This window comes from Pteropus alecto, unplaced genomic scaffold, assembly GCF_000325575.1.
Source record: "Pteropus alecto unplaced genomic scaffold, ASM32557v1 scaffold21, whole genome shotgun sequence".
NCBI classification, from domain to species: Eukaryota; Metazoa; Chordata; class Mammalia; order Chiroptera; family Pteropodidae; genus Pteropus; species Pteropus alecto.
In genome coordinates, this window is record NW_006436282.1 from 7,869,666 (window position 1) to 7,893,228 (window position 23,563).

Below are 23,563 nucleotides of genomic sequence, written 5' to 3' on the forward strand. Positions count from 1 at the left end.
TCTAAAATGTAGTCATTTAAAATTTGTGTATCTTTAGAGAATTTTTAAAACATCACCAATCAACCTGATTTAAGAAACATAGTAATAATTAACATATCACACATTCAGACATTTCATACATGTGAACACACACACATGCACAGAGTGGGAGGTACAGAAAAGAGTCCTCAACCTGAGCTGTCCCATTAGTAGTACTACTTTCTGATTACAAAATGGCATCTAGGTCATCTTCTATTCTTTTAGACCTTTAAGGAGTTAAACATGCCAAGCACATTTACATAGCCTTATATTCTCAAAGAACTTTATATATCATCACTAATTTTTAAGAATTTATTTGCTAACTTGCCAAGTGTGAACAATGAGCTGGAACTCTCCAGAGACACTGAGGTCACTACGATAGGGGCACATGCTTAAAAGGAGTTTTCATAGCTCAGAGCTTCCATTGCATAACTTTTCCTTTGAATGAATGCGTGAAGGACAGGAGGAAAGGAGAATTGCCATATAGCAAGTAATAGGTAGTCACTGATTAATTGACTTCCAAATTTGACCTCCTGTTTGGTTCACTTCAAAATTTGTAAGGCAGATGTGTGAAAATGGGAATTTAATACATTAACTCATTTATATATCATCTTGTTCTAAAAAATGTTTTAATGTGGTTTGCAACACCTAAAAGTTAGCTAATTTTAAAAAGATGAGAAATAATTTTATTTTAGAAAGTAGAAACACTAGAGAAATAAGATTAACATAAATATTTGTATATAAGAAATCCCATACATTGGTTACAGGGTCCTCATAGTCTTAGTTCTAAGCTTTTTAGCAGACAACACAGAGGAATTAATTACAGATTCATTCTAGGACATGGACAGTTTTGGGGAGAGATAGAACTGTTTTTGATTTAAAAAAATAAAAATATAAGAAAATTCTTTCTACAATTTTCATGAAAAAGATAATGCATACTATAATGCGTAAATGTTACCACAACAACTTGAAAATGTCTTTTGTGATAATGCCTTCAATACAGGCATTATTACATGAAATAATTCAGTGTATAGGCAATTGTATAGAGAAACTTATACCTGATCATTATTTTCTAGAAGGATTTTTTAAACTCTTTTGGACATAAGATTGAGATAGATTTCTGATATTGGTTCTAAAAGTTTAGAATTTCTAAGCTCTTTAGATCCTAAATCATTTGCTGTGACCAAAATAAGAAAAAAAAGAATTAGGATGTGATAAAGACTTTGATAGAGTGGTCTTCAATGACTCTGTCAAGGAAAAACCCAACTGAAGGAAAGAGAAAGGGATGTAGCTATTTGCCAGAGGGAGGGCCTTCATAACATATTCATATCCTCTGTTTTTCCTAGGACAGTATTCCTAGTTAGAAGTCCAAAAGTTAGAGCCTGCTTTCTCCATTTTCTTTTAAAAGTGCATGTTTACCCACAGGCCACCTGTCCAATGCCCAGTTGCACAGGTCATTCTGTCTAAATAAGAACTAGTAGAAATCAGTATTATTTAAAATGTTCTCTGTGTAACTATTTCATCACATTGATTTATACAAGTTTTCTTTCATATACTCTCATCTTTATAGATGAGACTTAACATTTATATACTGTTATATACTATTTTTAAATATTTTTCTCATTTATCCATGGGCTTTGTTTATTTGATTGTTTCTATTTTGGGTTGCCACCATATGAGATGACCTGAGATAAAACATGTTGATAATTAAAAAAATAATTTTTTCTTATGAGGGTATCTTGCATCATTATAAACAACTATAAGTAAAAGATAAAATAATGATCAGTTTAATGCTAAAACACTGTATATTAAGAATAATATTAAGCCTGTGGAAACAATAATACAGAGTTCTTTAAAAATTTCTATCAGTCCATTGCTTTCACTTTTCTTATGGGAAGATATTTATTGTGGTAATGTTTGGTTTCCACCATAATATGAAAATACTTGGAAAATGAAAATATCAATGCATAGAATACATTTAAACAAAATATCAACATGTACATACAATGTTTTTCTTTCATTAAACATTCACTATCCCTTTTTCTATTCACTATTCCACTGTCCTATAAACATTCACAAGATAATCTGCCCTAGACCTATTAAGGCATTTTACATATTTCTGTAGAGTTTGAATGCCAAGGAAATAAAAGGATTATCATGGTTGACAAACTCAGATCAACTCAATACCCAACTTATAAAAAAAAAGTTACAGGAAAATACTGCTTATTTAGCAGTAAAACAAACTTTAATATAAAAGACATTTTCTTAAGACTCAAAGATAGGTAACACTTAATTTTCAGTTATGTGTTAATTTTGTATTTTGGCAAATGAAAAATTCAAAAAGTTCAGTGAATTACATAAAAACTATTCAATAGGAGAGTCATAACTAAAAATTTGGCTTTTTAATCCCTGATCTCTAAATATATGGCTTAAGTCTTTACATTAATATATTGACTTTTGCTGTTAGAAAATGATTGCTAAATGAGAGACACAGACACCATAAAAAGCAAGTAATAACAACAATCATATCACCCCCATCTTTGCTTGAGTTTCTTCTACATAACAAAAATTTCAAATCTCTACTATGAAAAATAAAGGAAAATTTGATAAATAATGGAGGGATACACCATGCTCTGGATGGAGAGATAATACATGATAAAGATGTCGGTTCTTCTTAAATTCATTTTAAGATTCCCAGAATCCCAGTCAAAAGTTACAAAAAAAGTGAATTTGCAACTTGGAAAAATGACTAATCAGTGAGTTTTTAAAACTTTAGAAAAGAGAAGAATGGGTTTACGAAATACTGTTTTCAATTCTTTCTTGCAGTCCTTTTAGATCTTCTTTATTAGCTAATTCATTCTTACTCTTTCAGTACACGCTGTAGATAATTTTTTTTCTATAAGAATCCACATTTTGGGTATTATTCCTTAGGATGAATTACTAGAAGTAGCATAAGCATATTTGAGGTTTATAATATATATTGCTAAACAACATTCTGAATATCATAATAATTTACAATTCCTCCTCTTCTATATGAGTTTCTATTTCATATCATGGGGTGCTCTTTTTATTGACTATAGATAGGGGGAATAGAAAATATCTCATAATTTGCATTTTTTTGTTGTTGTTGTGGCAGTGTTCTGTGGTGCTGCTTAGAACCTAGCCTTAATGAAGTGTTGAAAGTCAGTGTAGTGTGGGGCTTCTGGGGGGTACCGTGCACCTTACATTCTAGATGGATGACAGTTTTGCTTCACAAGCTCCCAGAATGGGATGGGGTTGCTGGATTTGTGCCATATAGTCAATTCCTAGTATTACAGGCTCAGATCTTCTTGACTACTTCAGCTAGAGCAGGTTTAAGACAGTCACTGTTTCTATAAAAAGCAAGAACCCCACTCATTCAGAGTAATCTTTTGAGTGTTTCAGTGAACCTTAAGTCAAAACTATTTATTTCAGATAAATAATATTGTTTTGGATATGGATACTTTACAAAATAGGTGAATATATAAGGTGAGCAGAGGTAATTTGGTTGTGAAAATGTTTTCAATCTTTACATATTATATGTGCCCAGCCAGAAAGAAACACAGCTCATACAATCTTAGCCCTTTGAGGTGCTCTGAATAGCCCTTAAACTCTATATTCCTTATCTTTAAAAAGAGGGTAGTTAACCAAAATAAGGAGGACAGCTCTACTTTGAAAGAATTACTGCCATTCTCAAGGTGAAGGTTGAAAGAAATCAAGACATATTTAATTCAGAATGTATGGTTAATGAATAAATCGAAGTCAACATGAAATACAATTTTGTAAGAGTTCAAAAAAATGTTCTTTTTTTTTCTGAATTTGACTAAATGATTATGAGATTATTTAAAAAAGAAACAGCAGGGAATCAGCTTTGCTTTTCTTGATTTTAGCAGGAGATAAACACTTGCATTTTCTGGAGATAAAAGTTGTATTGTTCATACATATGATCATGTTTTTCACATCGATATTAACCTTTCTATTGACTAAAAGCTATACTTTAAGCCATGAGTAAATCCATTTTGAAACGTTTTTATTAAATTAAGAGACTATTTCTGTGAACAAAGGTAAAGGATTCTTTTATGAGTCAGATGCAACTTTGGTTTGCTGTTTTCCTCCAAATGCAATCAAGAGACCATGCCTGAGTACAGTTTAATAACTTTAGCACTACAGTTATTAAAAATAAATCTATCCTGCTAAGAAACTCCATTATAAATGATGTATTAAAATAACATAAAATACACAAATATAACATTCTTCATATCAAAGTGAAAGTATAAGAAAATCAATTTTTAAATAAAAATGTAAGAACCATCAACATTTAAATCGTTGTTAATGATGTTATAGATCTTTTCAAGGAACATGCAGCTTAAACAACCTACTACTTGTAAGTAATAGAATTAATATAATTATACTATTTTTTTCCAACTATTCCTGGCACATAAAATATGATATTTAAAAATTACAGCTTTCACCAATATTTTGTGATATATCAACTTCTTATACTCATGTAGATGTCAGAGGTGCGTATGTATAAAGCTTGGATATATATTTCACCAATAATCCTGAAAGATGTTCTTTTAACTACATTATCAGGGACTCCTTAATATAAATAAAAAATAAAGTATTCAGTGTAACTTCTTCCTTCATTTACTTGCTGGATCAAACTAATTTGGAACATTCCTTCTTTTCATCACACTATAACAAACCATAAAATGTTTTTACCTAAAATGTAGATTCTAAAACATACGGATACATTTCCCTCCTTTCCAAATTTAATGTGTGATAGGGGAACAAGAGAGCATCAACATCACTTATTAAAAACAAATTTCACCACAGTAAAATTCTCAGGATTATTCCTAGATCAAATTTTGTTTTATAGCCAAATAGACTTTTTGGTTTATTTTTAAAAAGAACAAGAATTTCAACCTCCCTTTCTCCCTGCTGTGGTTGGAGTTCTACTTCTAAATGATCTGATTATAGTGCTTTCCTAGCAGAACATTTTTATTTCCAATAGAATGGAACAGAATTTCTTTCACTTGGCTTCCTCCATGATCTGGTACTATCTAAAAAGACTCATATCCCCCAACTTTCCAAACACAAATTCTGCAGTGACATGCCCAAACGTTTGCTCCCCCAACATCTCAAGTTCTTTCACACCTCTGTGCTTTTGCATAGCTGTGTTTTTAGCTTAAAATATACTGACCTTCTTAAGAATTTTTATTTATCCTTTGAGTTAACACATAAGTCATCTCCTTTCTAAAGCCTTCGGTGACCTCCAGGGTTGAGAGTAAAATTTACCCACTCTTCCCCTTAGCATTCTGAACATATTTCTAGTTCAGAAATTATTGCACTGTGTTAAATGATTTGATTATGCATTTTCCCATCTCTAACTAGATGGTGGGTGCTTGTTGAGCATAAACTGTCATTATTAATATGACTATCACCACCACATGCTACAATGCCTGTACCAGAGCAGGCACAATAAATATTGTGGTAGGAATGAATGAATGAGTATTGGTAGCAGACTCTTAGAAATCTAACCAATGTTCAAGCCAATTCTAAATGTCCTTTATGAGGGTTCTAGCTCTCTCATGGAATGTAGCCATGTACTGGGTTGTGTATCTTAGAAAAGCCCAGACTAAATATTCAAGAGGCTTTCTGCATAAATTTCTTATTTAAAAATCCTAATACAGCTCTGAATCAAAGTTGACATTCTAGAATCTTAATAAAAAATATCAGGCAGACATTTTGTGACATCATGTCTTTTCTACTGTCACCTCAGCAAGGATTTCCAGCAATGAAATGTTCTAATGTTATAAAGGTAAAAGACAATAAGAAGGTAGGGGAAATCCTGTAACAATAGTGACCAAAAAAAGGGCACCTTGAAGCACTTCAATCACTCCACATTTCTGCTGGCCTATACCTGCTTTAGTAAGGATAAGGATGTTTTCTTGATCTGACATCAAATGCTCTGAGGACACAAAACAAGTCCTTCTTTCAACTAGATTGTCATCTACATTCTTTTTATTGAGAAATCTTCTGTACAAATGAACTTATCTGAAAAAGTCATATTAGTCCTTTTTTTACTATATTCTAGGGGTTTTGCAATATTGTCATAGACAAATTCTTTTTTAAAAAAAATGAAGCGTGAATAATTGCTTACAGGTGAATTTTGGATACATCTGCAAATATAAGCTCATTCAAAGCAGGAACTTTCTAATCTCTTTGTATATCAGACTTCTTTTGGGGTAAAAATAAAGAAGATGCATTACTGGTTGAAACAGTAGCTTTAGGTAATAATTAAAAATAGCTTCAGGTGAGGACAGATCCAATGAGTCAAGTGTTACCAACTAATACCTCCATATCTCCTCCTGCTTTTTATATTGTCAACTTTTATGTAGTGACCGTAGATAGCTACAGCAGCTCTTTTAGTTATTTCTGCACAGGTTCTTGAGTATATTCTCTCTTGCTAGCCCAAACTGGGTCATATGCTCATAATTAAAGCAATCATTATGGCCAGGTAAATGAGATACAGCCTTGGCTGGAAAGTGGGACCAATCCCAGCAAGCCTCATGAATAGGTTTAGGGATAGATGAATTTCTTAAAGAAAAATCAAAGGCATGGTTAATAAGAAAAGAAAATGGATGGATGTTGAGAAGGCAAGCAATAGATGATTAATATATATCTTTTACAATTTTAATCAATTTAGCAAATCCTTTTAATCAAAGATTTACAATTCTAAGATATAAGATCAAATATTTAAAAGTTTTACTAGTTAATTTACTTAAATTCTAAATTCACCTATTGGCCAAACTGAAAGCCAAGAAAAGGCACTATACTAATCTTGTAGCTTTTGATACCACATTCCTTGTTCCACCAATAAGTACCCCTATGACATAAGAAATATCTACAGAGAATCATAGCTAAATGGCATCTCCTCTTTTATTTCCTAATGTGGCTTTCAGTGAGTTTTTTGGGAAGATATATTCTCCCCAGTTCATACTTAATGTAGTGCTCAGGACCAGCAGTCTTGAAGTTCAAAGTTTACTACAGATTTTTCCCCTTTAATTGCTATTCTGCAACAAAATTCCTTGATCTTATAAATCAAGTTAGGTCCAATTTCTGGCCATAATCAGTGACTCATCTTTCTAAGGAAAGAAAGAAAACTACAATTTCCTGGTGTGACACAGTGCAATTGTTAAGTCAGACGAATAGAAGATGCACATTTATAATCTACTTTAAAATTAATAGCAATATGTTATAATAAATTTGGTCAAACTCAAATAACTTAGTTCTCTTCCAAAGGCATTACTAGATCAATAATTAATTTGTATTATTAACATGTGTTAAGCAGAAAAAGAAATGTCAATGTAGAGACATGTTTCATTTATATAACAGGTGAAAGGATTCTCTATCATGAAATTTTACTGTTATATACTTATTTTATGCACCTAATAGAACAGGAAGTAGGCACTGTTTCTTTAAAGCCATCTATATCAATATCAATATCTATATCTATTTATATCTATATCTATAATCTATCTACTTATTCCTTAAAAGTATGCCTATTTATGAGGGTGTTATTTAACAAAGAGATTATAAAAATAAATGAAATAGACTGTAAATCATTTGATCCAGTATGGGTAAGTAGTAAAATTCTTATCCTTAGTCAAAAAGAGAATTTTTTTTGTGCTTAGCTTACTTTTTCACTATTGAACTCATCTCAGAAGAATGATAATAACAACAAATACTTAAACAAGTACTTAGCACTAAACATATTAGCTCATTTATACTCGACATTATGATAAGGTAATTCTACTATCCTTATTTCACAGATGAGGAAATTTAATCACAGAGGATTTAAATAACTTGCCAAATAAAGTGGCAAAGTTAGCATTTGATGCTATACTCTGTGCTTCAATGACTGGGTTCCAGAAAATTGAATCTCAAAAATGTCTACTAATAAAACACTATGAGTGAAATCCCTCAGATTATAGGTTTTTATGCACATTCTGTTTATTTCTCTTTTCTCTTTATGCAAATGCAGTATCTCTTTTGCTCTAGTGTACTGGGATGTTAAAGTAATGGAATTTGAAGGCATTCTGAGATGCTAATAGAGTGTGCAATTTGGTGTCATACTTTAACTGACATCTGGTAGGCAAAGTTTAAATTTTCAGTGATAGCAATAACAATAGTTTACTTAAGGAGACATTGAGAGTAATTTCCTAAAAAGATGTAATGTTTAGGGATAAAAGCAAGAATTTAGTGATGAATCGGAGATTTATTGGCAATCTGTTATGTGCAGTACAGTGCTAGGAAGTACACAAAAATAAATAAGTCATTACCCCTAATCCATAGTAACTAACAGTATAGAGGAGAGAATGGGTAACAGTAAAATATAAACAATATAATATAGGAAAAAAAAGATTGCTAAAATGGACAAGATGAGCTCAGGGGAGACCGTCTGTGATTCTCAAATGGCTTTGAACTTCAGGCAAAAGCCAACAGGAAGCCAGCAAAAAATTTTAAGCAGCTAAATGACATGATGATTAAGAGAGGATTTAGGTGGGAGACCTGTAATCCCAGAATAAGGAAAACCTGATCCTGGGATACCTCGATCTCTATTAACTGCCCTGGTTCTTCCCAATTAGTTTAATTCTCTTAAACTAGCATGCTTTATCCCTTTCCATTGCTGCAGCTCTTATCTAAACTTCACTACCATCTCTCTCCTGAATGACTACAATAGCCTCTTCACTTCTCTACTCCTTTAAAGATTAGTCTCAATAAAGCTACATGAGTTATTCTTTAAAAACATAAGTCAGTTCTGGTACTCGACAGCTCAAACCCTCCAATAGTTTATATTGTATGATTTATTTTCCTTTTCCCCTCTCAAAACAACAACAACAACAACAACAACAACAACAAAACCCTATGATTAAAGGATAGTTCTAAATTATTTATTTTAAAGTGCATGAGAGAATTTATGACAAATTGCCTTGTGGGGGAAAAAAACTGCTCCTCTGAAAATAAGAAATCAAGGTAAATATGTGCCCCCAAAAAAAGAAAAAGAAGGGAAACCACACCCCAATTGCTATTCACAAGAAGCCTCATCTATATTTGAACCAGATACAGATTATGAGATGGTGAACTTTAAGCATGACGATACAATTGCATGAGAATTTTGGTGGCCTTGGGTGTGGAGGGGGTATATTTTGCACGTGGAGGGAGTAAAAACAATTGTGACCAGACAGTGGACTGTAGTAAATTATATTATTTGCCATAATTCTTTGTAATGTCTCTCTTTAAGAGGAAGAGTCTATTTTTCTACCCGTTAAATCTGAGTGTCATTGTGATTTGCTTTGACCAATGGATCGTGGCAAACTTCTGCTTTTGTTCTGTTGAAGCAGTGCCCTAAAACCACCACGTAAGAAAGCCGGTCTAGCTTATTGGAGGATGAGAGTCCATGTGGAGAAGCACCAGTATACCTCAGCAGACAATCAGCACGAACTGCAAAATAGTAGATGGAGGGAGGCCACCCTGGACCTCCTGGTCACAGCCAAAGCTCCACAAGTGAGCCCAGGTGAAACCTGAATAGGAACTACCCAGAATCACGAGACATTCTAATTGGTTTTGGTTTCAGCCGGTGAGCTTTCAGGTGGCTTATCTCTCAGCAATAGTTAAATGACACATGGCCTGAGTGGTAACGTTAGGCAATTAGATAGACATGAGCAACAGGAGAATGAAGACCCAACCCAGAGACCTCCCCTAGGACCTCCCTAAAACACCCATTTTTATGGTTAAAATTTACCTTTACATCTTGGACTACAAGGAAGTAAGAGCTACAAAAACAACCGCCGATTTGGTCCAGCCATAAGCGCATGCACAGTTAGTACATCTGCTGACCTTTTTTGACAAGAGCCTCATTATACCCGCCTTACATCACCATACACATGCCTGGAAGTTGATCAATCTAATTATAACAGACTGAAATCTGGGTAACCACATGCGCAGTAAACAAGGGGTTATATAATGGCAAAACGTCAATCAAAATGACCTCACACGCCAATTATCTAGCACCGCCCCTGTAACATCCATTACGACCATAATATGTTACACTTTCTGAATTCACGAGGCTGTAGCCATCTCCGGTGTAGCCTGTTTCTCTCTTCAAACATATTTAATAAACCTTACTTTTCCTAAATTGCACTGATCTGTAATTCTTTACTGAGTCGGTGGAAAGAAGCGAGCCATCTGGAATGGTAACAGTAAGAAGGGAATCAGAGGAATGTAGAACCAATGAGGCCATGGGAAGACAAAGCTGACAGAGGTGATAAGAGCTAAGCAGGGTCAAAGAAGCAAACAAGGGGCCAGATAATGTAAGGAATGATATATACATCTGTTAGGTTTCATAATTATACCTCTGCCTAATTTGATTGAAAAGTGTGCTTTCTATCCACATTGGCTTTTACTGACCCAGTTATGAGAAAACTAGCTCGCCTGGGCTATGTTAAGGCGTTTGACCACTCAAGATAAAGTACAAGGCTGTTTTCTCTTCTATTTGCCATTTGAAGTGGTAGCTAACACTCAGTGGGAAATTTATAACATTGTCTCATTAAGTGGTAAGTAAACTATGGTTTACTTAACTGTCATCTGAGGTTTCTGCTAAATTTACACTCCTTTAAAAAAGAAAACTCTTTAGAAAACTCTTTGCTAAGACATTGCTGTGCAAAAGAACACTGACTTAATCCTGATATTTTTTTTTCAAACCAAAAGCAAAATTTTTATTAGTAATATATCAAAATATAATACACATACAGAGAGAGGGAGAGGGAGAGAGGAGACAGATCAGGGTATCTGGTGCCAGACTTTTTAAGGCTAAAATAAAATTGTGATTACTACAAACTAACACTGAAGAATAACCTATTGCCTTAAATTAAAAAAAAATCATCTTTACAACAAATTAAATAGAGAATACCAACCCAATTATAGGAAACAAGCGCCTATCAACAGTGTTAGGTGATCCTAATTGTAAAATAAGAGACCTTAGATTTAAGCATAATAGCCAACCTAATTATATTCCAAACACATTAAATGGAGTAGCATTCTACAGGAAGAAAACTTAGTTGATTTATTGCTTAAATTATGGAAAAAAAACAATTCGGTTATAGAGCATAGTTTTGCATTTAAAAAATCAGCTTTTCCCTGTAATGGCTGTGTAATTGGTGTTAAGAAGCAGATTCTAGTTCCAGAGAGTGATCATGCTTTTGAAATTGCATTCTCATCTAGCTCCATAGACATTTGAATTGACATTATTTTGCTTCTTTGTTCCCTCTTCTCTTACTGGTTTCTCCTGGGAGCACATCCTTAATAAACTTTGTGCATCTTAATCCTTGACCTGGCCTGTGCTTCTAGGAGAACTTGTGAATATTCTCAATCAGTCAAAATATTAGTCTCAACTATAAGCTTTGTAATTTTTCTTTCCATTCCTGGTGCTTTGCTCCTTATCTTCTAATCTTTATCACACATACCTCTATCCTCCTCCAAACAGTTACTCTTTAATAAATATATATTCAAAAATTTTAATTCAGTATTTACACAGTTTATAAATCGGATACAAATTTTACAAGACATAACATAAAATAGAGCAGTACCTTGCTCTCTTCCCACACTGAGTCCTGTAATTTTTCAATATGTTGCAGGTGTTTATTCCTGTATTTACCTCAAGGTATCAAAATGATAAGCTCTTATCTTCCTCTTAATACTGAATACATGGGAAAAAAGAAGTATGACATGAACTACTTAGTTAAGAAATAGCATTCGAGTCTTCCCTTCCCGCTACTCATATGTGGACACATATCTTATTCCAGAAGAAAGAAGCAGGTGGTAAAAATTTTAGAAAGACTAACAGTTACACGACAAGCCAGTGCTTTGAATATTAAAGTTATCTTTCTCCATCTTTCACAGTCAGGTTTTTTGCTACTTCTGATGATATGCAGAAATAGTTCCTAAAAGAGGCAGAAAAAACTTACTTTAAAGGCTTGCCTCAGTCCTCAACTCAATATCTTCTTAATCATAGTTCTCCTTCAGCATTCGCCAAATCCGGCCAGTTTGCTTTGGTGCTAGGAGTCTTTGAGTAACAGAAGGGGTCTTAGTTTCCACCAAAACAATACTTTTGTCATTTTAGTGTAGTGGTTCACAAACTTTACTCCACATCAGAACCATCCAGCTTTCTGGGATTTGCCTCCATAGACTATAATTCATTGGTTCTGTAGATAAGGCTTAGGAATCTGATTTTACAGCACACACTTAAGGAGATTCTAACTGGGGAATCTAGGACACTCTCTGCAAAAACAGATCTTGCATTTCACGGAGTAAATTGAAAAAAATATTTGCATATAGTGAACACACACATATGTTCACATATCATATCCATTTATATATGACTTATAAACATCTAATATTATTGGCACAGTTCTAGCTGTACATGAGGAAATATTTGGCAGATGTTACTAATAATCCAATAGCTTTTAACCACAGTGGCATGACACACTGGTGTGTCACCATCAGGTTTTAGGTATATATAAAACATTGGTTGTTAATGACATTTAAAGTAATCTAGTTACTTTTGACAAATAAATTTGAGTCATTCAAGGTTATCCATACAATAATGGCATTCCCATTTATTTGCGTTTTGTTACACTTTACCCAATGGAAGAGGAAGGAGTTGAGCCAGAGCCATTGTACTTCCAGAATGGCACAATACACTCTGAGGGCCCTGGCTGGCCATTGCTCTTACTACGGCACCATTAGTAGTTACGGAATGCTAAATTCTTGTATTAGTTTACTTCCATAGAAATATTATTTTTTGGTTTCACAAAAATTTGTGTCAAGCATGAATGTGAAGCATCTTAACCTTTACTAACGTGGAGAGAAATAAGAAAGGTAGCATAGAAGTTGCAGGCATTTTGAAACTGCTGAGGTTGACTGCTTTACAAAGTAATACTCAAAGCAAAATAACGCAACTGTGGTTTTGAAATTCACACGGAAAGGTGTCAATACCTGATACCTGAAATAGAACACATGGTAATGAAATATGGATGGCATCATTTATTTTTCAATAGAGAGGAGGAAAATATGGAAATAATATTTAGTTTACAGTCTCCCTTAAGTAATCGATAAGACGATAGATTTTTTTCCCCACTACAAAGCTTTGCTTTGTTATGTCTCTAACCAATCAACTTGGGAAACAAAATACTGTCGCCTCACTAGATTTCCACTTTTAAATAAAACATCCGCAAATTTCGCAAAACCGAAATAGGGCAGATTTTGAGTTTTCTCATAGACCTGAGATCCTCTAGCCTTCCTCTCACCCCCAAACACTAACCCCAGATCTTTGGATACTCCTGTATCTGTGCTCTGAGATTTAAAATTGATTTTCTGATGATCTTTAAATTATGAGTAATATTTTTTCAATGACACATAAGATGTTTCTCTTTCCGGAGAGTCTAATTGTCCTCTGAGCCCCCTTTGGTCTTGCATGTCACACTTTTCCATCAGAGAAGCTACTCAGGGCTCTTCCTGGGTGCTCTCACCAGCCTTCCCCAGTCCTGCTCCTTAGCTGACAACTGGAAAAATGAAAACAGCAGCACAAAGCCTAATGATCTCTGGAAGCCCAAAGACTACCAGGAAAAAATAGAGACTTTAAATGTGTTGAGGTCATTAACAAAGTTGTAAAATTTGTGAGGAATGTGGGAGAAAAAAAAGCCATTTTATTGTTTGCTATATTCACAGGCTCTAATTCTTCATTTCCCTAGTTGAGCTTTAACTTAATTATAAAACAAAATCTATAGCTGCAGCCAGGCCTAGAGGTAGAGCCTGTACAACTAATCAACTTTAATTCCCTGGGTTCGTTTTAATTACAAAACAACATTTGGTGCAGCTGCTAAACACTTACCAGGTGACCACATGGTAATAATACTGGAGTAGTATTTACGGGTCTCCAGCTTTTGTTCTGATTCTATCAGCACAATTATGTTTCAATTATATATAAATTTGAGTAGCCTCTAGGATTTATAATAATAGAGAATTTCCTCGACTTTATATACTTCCATAGTTGAACTAGCTAAAATATTGAGTTGCACTACAACTAATTAATGTCAAGAAGTAAAATTTAATGATGAAAAGGTGTCCTGATAAAGGACAATAATAACAAATTGAATATCAATAGCATACATCTTACCATTTTTATTTCATTTGCTGTAAGACAGACAACGTGAAACCAGCTTACGTATATTCTGATTTATCAATTTGCCTTTTAGGTTTTAACACACATTACTTTTCAATATAACTAGACATGTCTAACTCATTCTTCTGCTTGCTCTTCAGTGTTCCACAAGACAATTTAGGAGGTGAATATTTGTGTTACGAAATACTTTTTTGCCTGACAAAATCAGAATTAACCACTGACATGTTTAATATAGCCAGTTCCTCTAGCATTATTAAAATATACACAATTTGCACAAACATTAAGGAAGATCATTGCAATAGTGAGATCTGATTTTTCATTTGATAATATTTAGGCAGAAGTTCCAGGTATAATTAACTTTTCATCTTAAACTTTTAAAAAATTTTAGCTCACCCAAATATACCTTTTACAACACTAGGGTATCCTAGTTCCTCCCTAGGTCTAAAGGAGATTAGAAAAATTATTTGAATTGAGGAAAAAATCAAGAAGCAGTATCAGTAAGGGCATTACCAAAATAAACATGACCCTTACTGTTTTCATAGCAACTCATAATACAGTGCCATCTAATCCAAACGAGGATTTGAAGTAGGTGTGTAAGCAGAACGCATTTTTTTTTTTTTGCTTTCTTTTTCCTAGATGTCAACCTCTTTTTTCTTTTTTTCTTTCCCTTTAGAACAGAACAGTGTAAACGCTAAAGAGAGGCTATATCATAGCTAATTATATCTACAGAGAAGAAAAGCAGAATACATACAATCCATTGTAAAATATCTGGAGCAATAATCCCCTTCTGCACCTTCTAGCCTCAGGGGCCGGTTTGTATTTTACCTAGTGCTGTCCTGCATGACTGCCTTGGGCTCTGGACAAAGATGACATTATACGTTTCAAAGTCGAAAGGCTAATTTCTCAGTATTAACAGTGTCTGTCAGTCTCTTACCCCAGAGAGTATCTTTCTCTACTGAACAGTGACTGAGTCACAGGAGGAAACAATTCTGCTTACTGGAAGAAAATAGGATGGAAGAAATTATGACAGTTACCAGATGTTCCAGTGCCCCTGAGGGGGACACCAGAGTGTTTCCGCATGTGCTGTAAACAGCATAAACTGTCAAACCACTGGACACTAGGGCTTGGTGCCCATGCTGCTCTGATGTGCAGAGTCAGAGGATTCGAGAGTAGGAAGGAATCTTAGAGATGATCTTACCAGGAGGTTTTAAATCAGGGGACCCCAACCCCCAGGCCACTGAATGGTACCAGTCCACGGCCTGTTAGGAACAGGGCCACACAGCAGGAGGTGAGTGGCATGTAAGCGAGCAAAGCTTTGTCTGTACTTGCAGCCGCTCCCCAGTGCTAGCATCACCGCCTCAGCTCCACCTCAGATCATCAGGCATTAGACTCTCATAGGAGCACCGGTCCCTGGTACCACAAAGGTTGGGCACCGCTATTTAAACCACGTGTGAAGTTCTGTTTCCTAAGTGTGATTCAGGGATTGCTGAAGAGTAAAGGGAGTGCCTCAAAACAGTAGCAGTAATTTTGGAAAGAATGTAAAAATTTTATGTCAGGGATAACAAGACAGGATATTTTATCAAACAAAAATCAGTTGTAAAAGTCCAAGTAATTCCTGTAGTTGAGAAAAAGAACCATTAGAAAAATCACCATTCCAGTGGCTCTATGACATTCTTAGAGGGGAGGACCCTAGAGCTCAGAAGGTTGATTTAGGAAGTGTAGGCTGTGATAGGCCTTGTAGTTTGGGAATCTGGAAATTAAATTATATCACGAAGAAAAGAAAAGAAGAAAAGAAAGAAGGAAGGAAGGTGGGAGGGAAGGAAGAAAGGGAGGAAGGAAGAAACAGTTATGATAAGAGAAGACAAGATTTTAACATAGGATAACACATACCTCCAGAGTTAAAGAGACATTCATAAAAGCAGGATAGATACATCTGCCTCACCGTCACTATTGATGCAGACAACCTCTTGAACTTGAGCGCCTGGACCACACAGTTTTCCATTATCTGGTTCACAGTCTCCAAGCCTCACTGCCTTCCAGTCGTAGCAGGATGGCTCCTCACAGGGAATGGCTTCCAGCAAATGAGGGCAGTTCCCAGTGCCCCCGGAGCCTCCATTTGGCTCGTTGGTAATACGCCGCTTCCTCAGTTTGAAACCTGAATTATTGGGAAAGGAAAATATATATTGTTACCATCATGGGTTGCAGAAGGCTGTATGAAACCCCTAGCAAAAGCTGGATGACGTTAGAGGGTAGAAGTCATATCTGCTTTAATCACTGGCATATTCCCAAACTCTAGCTTAATGTGAGCTCATTAATAATTTATTAAATGAATAAATGAATGAATAAACAGAATGGCCAAGGAGGGACTTTTGGTGTGAGCTTCCTATAGTAAGAATAATGCAAGAAATGACATATATCTCCCATTTCCCTTAGGGCAAGGGAGGGAGGGAAAGGAAGAGAAGACGGGAAAGAGAGGGAGAAGGAGAGAGAGATTCTATACTGATTTTGCTTGACTTGGAAAGTCTACAGTTATAAAATATTAAAAGAAACAATGAAATCTCAAGCTATTCAGAAGTATTCATGACCAGACAAAAGTGCCATTACTTTGAATTCTTCAACACTATCACACATTTAAATTTGAACAGGAACATCTGAAGAGGTGGATAGTCTCAGAGAAATTGTCTTTTTGAGCCTTTGTTGATTTTAGACTCCCTGGAAATTTGAATTAGGGATATAAACCATTTGGGCTCTAATGAGGACTATTCTAAATCCTGCTCTGTGCTTTAATAGCATCTAATTGTTGCCTTTCCTGACAATATATAACAAAAGTAATGTCTGTTTATTGCTATGTGAACATATTAGAATTATTAGGACACTGTCTTAGAAACAAAATAAGAAAATGATTTCAATTACCAGATCATGTGAAAATCACCCTACCATGCCTACCATGTAATAAAACATTACATTTATTCTTCTCCTTTTAGATATATCATTTGCATCATAAAAGCAATAGAGTTTTGTTTTTGTTTTTGTTTTTACTTTCAAAGTAATGAGTTCTGTTTATTGGGCACTAGCTATGGGTCAGGCATTAAATTAAGTGCTTTATGTTTATTGTATATTGAATCTTTAGAGAAAACTTGGGTGGCAGATGTTATTATATCCCTCTTACAGATAAGAGGTCATTTAGATAATTAACTGGTCTAAACAATACTGGACTGAGTAGGTTTTCCAATCCAGGTAAGTTTGACACCACAGCTCATCTTAATCACTGTACTAAATTGCCTGAAATGTTCTTCATCTGTTGTCTAAATTAACAAGTATCTTGCCTACTTTCTTCAGTTTTAATCTTCTGGTATCATCACCAGAGTAGTTTTATTCATCTTCTGCAATCATCTTTAGCCATTCTGGAAAATATCACAAATGAATAATTACAAGGAACACAGAGCAGCATTTTTAAATAATTCATCCTTTGACTTAATTGATGGGAGTTTTAAGCATGGCATGTTAATATTACATACCTTTTTTGCTTTGCTGGTCATTACAGTTTTCATAAGTACAAGGTCCCCAAGCTGACCAAGATGAAACCTCACATTCAGTAGGACAGGGAATGTGGCACAGCTGTGTAGTATTAGGGACAGGACCAGTGCAATATTTCAAATCCACTGGTTTTGAGGCTGTTAGGAGAAAAACAGAGATTCTTTAAGAATTAAACAGATTGTTATGTTCAACAATATGATTCTTCTGCATGTTTAGAGAAAGATAATGCTTAAAGAAGTGCCACCAAGACAGTATTTCAATGCTTCTCAGTTACATCCTGAGAATAAAAGGAGAAATTCGGAGTGAAGGGAAGCAGGATAGCGTAGTCAAAGGCACTGGACGAGAAGTCTTGCAGATTGTTTTATCACCAGCTTTACCGCTAATTAGCCATATAATTAATAATGCTGAGTCTACCTTCCCAAAGTAGTTAAATAATCCTTAAGGTCAATTTCATCTCTAACATTCTGCAATTAGATTCTAAGAAACTGGAATCTACTTTAGAGGACTAAACATAGTAGGACAAGGCCTACAGCTTTAATATATATGGAAAAAATCTGCATTGAGTGGCTTCTGGGGGAGCAGTCTCTCTTCCCTTTTGGTTCCCAGAGAAGGAATGGGTAGACATGATGAAGGAAGAGCTCATGGCACCAATTGAGCCATCTCTCTCTACCTCTAGCTGCATGACTCACCAGATACTTTCCAGAACTTTTACTGAATATGTTATCTGCATTATGTGATCCAAATCTCAGAATTGCTAAGGAGACTAGCAATTGCCCACATCTGTTCCTACGTTGACCAATGAACTATGGATAAATATTGCTTGCCCTTGCTTCTCTTCTTTTCCATTTTGATGCTTACAGTTTTGCTATTTTGTACACCATATATATTTGACAGTTAATGTCAAGATGTGTCCATATTTCTGGTTAAAAATGACTATATGAGAAAGGTATTTCAAGCTATATAGACAGCAGAAGAAAAACCACGTTTAGTTGTATATTGTATAATACATAGCTATAGTTACTTTTATTATAAAAATTTTAAGAAGTAAATATTTTGGACACACACTTCCTTTAATAAAAACTCGTTCCTGTTTCCCCCTGATGATATGAAGTGCTCACGCCTGTAGCATAAAAAAGTGAAATAATAGAGGTCTTAGATAATTCTCATTCTCTTTATGTAAAGAACTATCAAATTCCAATTGCATGGGATTGTACCTAGAATCTCATAGAGAAATTATTGAAGCAATATCATCCTAAATTTTAAATAAAAGTATTACACACGCACACACTTGTAGTCTAAACTCTAAGGAAAATTATAGGTCTTGTGTACTCCTCAACTTTCTGCATGTACAAACATACAATTGCCCACATTACCTAAAGGCTATTACATTAACTCATCTTTCTCCTACCATTTTTCGGTTCTGAAAAAATATTCTACAGTTTCATTTTTCTTTTTTCCTCCTAGGAGTGCTTATCTCCCTACACTCCTCCTTACCTCCCACACACAATGCAGTAAAAATCGATGACTGGGCGCCTCTAATTTGCTTAGTATGAAGGACCATGAGCATTTTTGTTTATCAGAATTGTTGCTAATGTGCACTATAACATCACCCAAAGCCAAAATGATTCATTTTATTGCTTTCCAACAGTAAAAGTACTTGGCATACTAATGACAGAAAATATAGAAATAAATGCTTCACTTCTCTGAAAATAAAACATAATTTGACATTAATAATGTACATTTCACATAAAATAAATTGTTTTAAATATCTTTACAGGCATAAGAATCTTGTGATGGTTAATTTTATGTTTTAATTTCATTGGGCTATGGATGCCCAGATAGCTAGTAAAACATTGTTTCTGGGTGTGCGTGTGAGAGCATTTCTGGAAGAGATTAGCATTTGAATCTATAGACTGAATAAGAAAGATCATCCTCACCAGTATGGGTAGGGTATCATCCTAACCAATGAGAGCCCAAATAGAACAAAAAGGTAGAGGAAGGGGGCATTCTCTTTTCTTGAGCTAAGGTATCCATTTTTCTCCTGCCCTTGGACATCAGAGTTCCTGGTGTCCAGGAAACCAGGAATTATACCAGTGGCCCAACTCCCATAATACCATGAGCCAATTTCCACATAAATCTCCTTCTATATATCATCTGTCTATCTATCTATCTATCTATCTATCTATCTATCTATCTATCATCTATCTATCATCTATCCATCCATCCATCCATCCATCCATCCATCCATCCATCCATCCATCCAACCATCTATCCATCTATCCATCTATCCATCTATTTATCCATCTATCCTGTTGGTTCTGCTTCTCTGGAGAACCTTGACTAATAAAAGTCTACAGTTACAGAAAACTTTAACTGCAAATTAATTTAAGTAATTTACTTGTGTAAACTTTCAGACATCATTTCAATTAGAATTGTGTGTATAATTATGTGGAAAGTCTTCATTTATTTCTTTTAATCAACTAAAAACCTTAGTGTTACTATATTGTTTCAGAAATCATGAGTACCATAAACAGAAGTTTACTGGGTATGCAATTGTGAAGACTATTAGAGCCTGAAGATATTTATTTTATATATAAGGCTGAAAACTTTAGGAGGGAAACAAGGTTTTATCAAGGAAACAGGTTAAAACATTGTGTTTCTAATTCCTGGCCATTTTCATTATAAAGTTTATATTATATTATAAAGCTTTTGGTGTATTTTGAATCAAATAAAATAGTCAGTCACAAAAATCTTTTTGAGTTATTAAAAATGTGATGAATAAAGGCTCGAGGAAGTACTGCTTGAAGCAAAATACTCTTGAGATCTCAGCTCCTAAACTAACCAAGTTAATACTGAGATAATATAATTCTTGAAAAATAACCTCAGTTTAATAGATGTCTTTATACAGCATATATAAAGTTCTTTCATTAATCAAAGAAACACAGGGAGAGAGTACATGTTTGTGTATAATTCTATTCCTCTGGTGATTTTCATTATAGGTTTTTCTTGTAAACAGCATATATATTGATTAATGCAAAGCACAGATACTAGCTGAGCTCCTCAAAACTATAAGTCAATTACATTTTTGCAATAGCCCAAGGGTTATTTGGAATAAATGTGAGTCAATGAGTGAAGTAAAGGACAGATCTTGCAGATCTTACTGGGTTATAGTTTAATTTGTGGGATATATTTCCTATAGTTCTGTATTATATAATATAGTGTTTACTGCTGATCCCATATTCTCAAAAATTGAGATTTGCATTTTCTAGAATGGCCTACTCATTATTCTTATATAATTTTACTACTTAAAAATTTGTTCATCCAGTACAAGTAGTCGTATTGTAGATCCCATAAAAATAAAGGAGAAATTTTATTGTTCTCATATGACTTAAAAAATATTCAATTATAAAATTGTAATTTACTTTGCATGCTTCATGAAGTCACAAAGGAATGTATGCACTTTTCTAAAATTAACAAACCAAAAAAATGAGAGCATTACAAATGAGAAAAAAAATCAGTGTAGAAAACAAACTTAAGAATTTTGTTTACATCAATGTGGCCAATGAGGTATTATGAAAACACACCCACTCTATAACCCCTAAGAATAGCTAATGTGTTATTTTAAAAATTAAACATTTCATTTTGAGGTAATTGTAGATTCACATGAAATTGTAATTTCACAAAATTTCGATATATCCTTTACCCAGTTTCTCCCAATGGTAAGAGCTTAAAAAACTACAATATCACAACCAGAATACTGACACTGGTACCGTCTATCTTGTCTGCCTTCTTCTCCCTAACTTTCGAAGTCATCTCATAGTTTGTTTCCTCCATCATAATATCTAGGAATTTTTCTTTTTCAAGCAGGAGAATTAGGGGAAATTACATCTCCTCTCTCTTCCTGGAAGCAGAGTTTATATGTTCTTTGTAAAATAAAATATTTTAATTAAAGAGTTGGAATCCCAAGAAAGGAAAATCCTCGAAATTCACAGCATGAATCAGGTTTGGTATTAAAATCCTAAAGTTGGCCTCTTCCTGGGCATTACTGATCGCAAGTCACAGAACATTCAGTTTTAATGGGCTGGTGGGGCACCTAGAATTGCATATTCAGAATTCTTTAATTATCAGAAGGAAATGAGGGTTTAATCATTTTCAGATAGAAAATGAGGGTTTAATTATAATAGACCATCATTAAGTAAATTTCTAAAGAATTTATTTCTCATAAAAAGGAAAGTGAACACAGAAGCAGGGTCTAAGATGTCATGTGTAATTGTGGTCAAAGGAAATATTAAATGTGAGTAAAAGAAAACATTGACTGTAATAGCGTAAATCTAATGGTTAAATAGAGGAGTGTAGTAGGCAGAATAATGGTCCCCGAAAGATTCCAGGACTTAATCCTTGGAATTTGTGAATATGTTATCTTAATAGCAAACAGGATTTTGCAGATATGACTCAGAGTTCAAATCTTAAAATGGGAAATTAGTCTGGATTATCCAGGTGAGCCCAATTTAATCACACGTGTCAAGAGCAGATAACCTTTCTCAGATTGGTCAAGAAGATGAGACAGAAGAAGAAGGAAGAGAGAATCAAAGCATGAGAAGTACTTGATTTGTCAATGCTGGCTTTGGCAGAAGCGGGTAAGGAGAGCCAAGGAATGCGGGTGGCCTCTAGAAGCCGAAAACAGTCTCCAGCTAACAACTAGAAAGGAAATGGAGATCTCAGTCCTCCAACCTCAAGGAAATGGATTCTGCCAACAACCAGAATGAGCAAGGCAACAAATCTGCCCCAAGAGCCTCCAGAAAGAAATGTAGCTCTGCTACACCCTTGACTTTAGCCAGGAGAGACCCAAGCCAGATTTCTGACATAAGAACTATAAAACAGGTGTTAAGTTTGCGGTAGTTTGTTATGAGAGCAATAGAAAACTAACAGAGTTACAAATAGCAAAATAAGACTAAAATATAAGACTATATAATATGTATGTTGGTGAAGGATAATTAGAGGTGAAATAGTCTAACCCCCTTAGGAAGGTAAATATATTAATTATAGACTATATTCATTTGGGTTTGGACATTTTAGGGTAATCTCTATCTCTATCTCTATATCTCTATCTATCTGCAATAAGGATGTATAACTAACCAAGGGAAACAATGTAATAAGAAAACTATTGCAATTCAAAGGAAGGGGAAAAAGGAGAAACAAAGAAACAGGAAAAAAATGGAACAAAGAGAATAAGATAGATGAAATGAATGCAAAAGACTAACCTCAACCACTGAAAGCCAGAAACAATCAGATTGAATAAAAAAATAAAATCTAAAATAACATTTTAAATCCACTAGTTTGCCAAAAAATGTAAAGTTTGACCATACCAAGTGCCAGGGAAGATATAACACAGCCAGAACAGTTAAACACTGCTGGTGGAAATCTAAGTTATTTTGACTATTTTGGAAAAAAATTTTTAAATAATTTAGTATGGTTGAAGATGTGCATACTCCTGTTGAAGATGTTTATACCCTGGTAAAAGCATCAAACATTTACCTCAGGAGATATTTATAGGAATTGTCATTGAAATATTGTTTATAATTGCAAATATTTAGAAATAATTTGTGTCCAGCAAAAATGGAATGGATATTAAACTACAGATGTCAACACTATGTAACACTATACAGAGGTAGAAATAAATGAACTATAGCACAATTATCAATATGGTGAAGCCCATGAATATATCAAAGAGTGAAAGAAGTAGGA

At 34.4% G+C, this 23,563-nt stretch overlaps 1 protein-coding gene across 1 annotated transcript in view; it reads right to left on the reverse strand.

Moving 5' to 3' along the window:
* The window catches only part of THSD7A (thrombospondin type 1 domain containing 7A), a 353,421-nt gene that overhangs the window by 122,101 nt on the left and 207,757 nt on the right, over positions 1-23,563 (reverse strand). Inside the window, 2 exon segments of the mRNA XM_015589436.1 lie at positions 16,224-16,436; positions 17,800-17,955. Coding sequence (XP_015444922.1) covers positions 16,224-16,436; positions 17,800-17,955 — 369 coding nt within the window.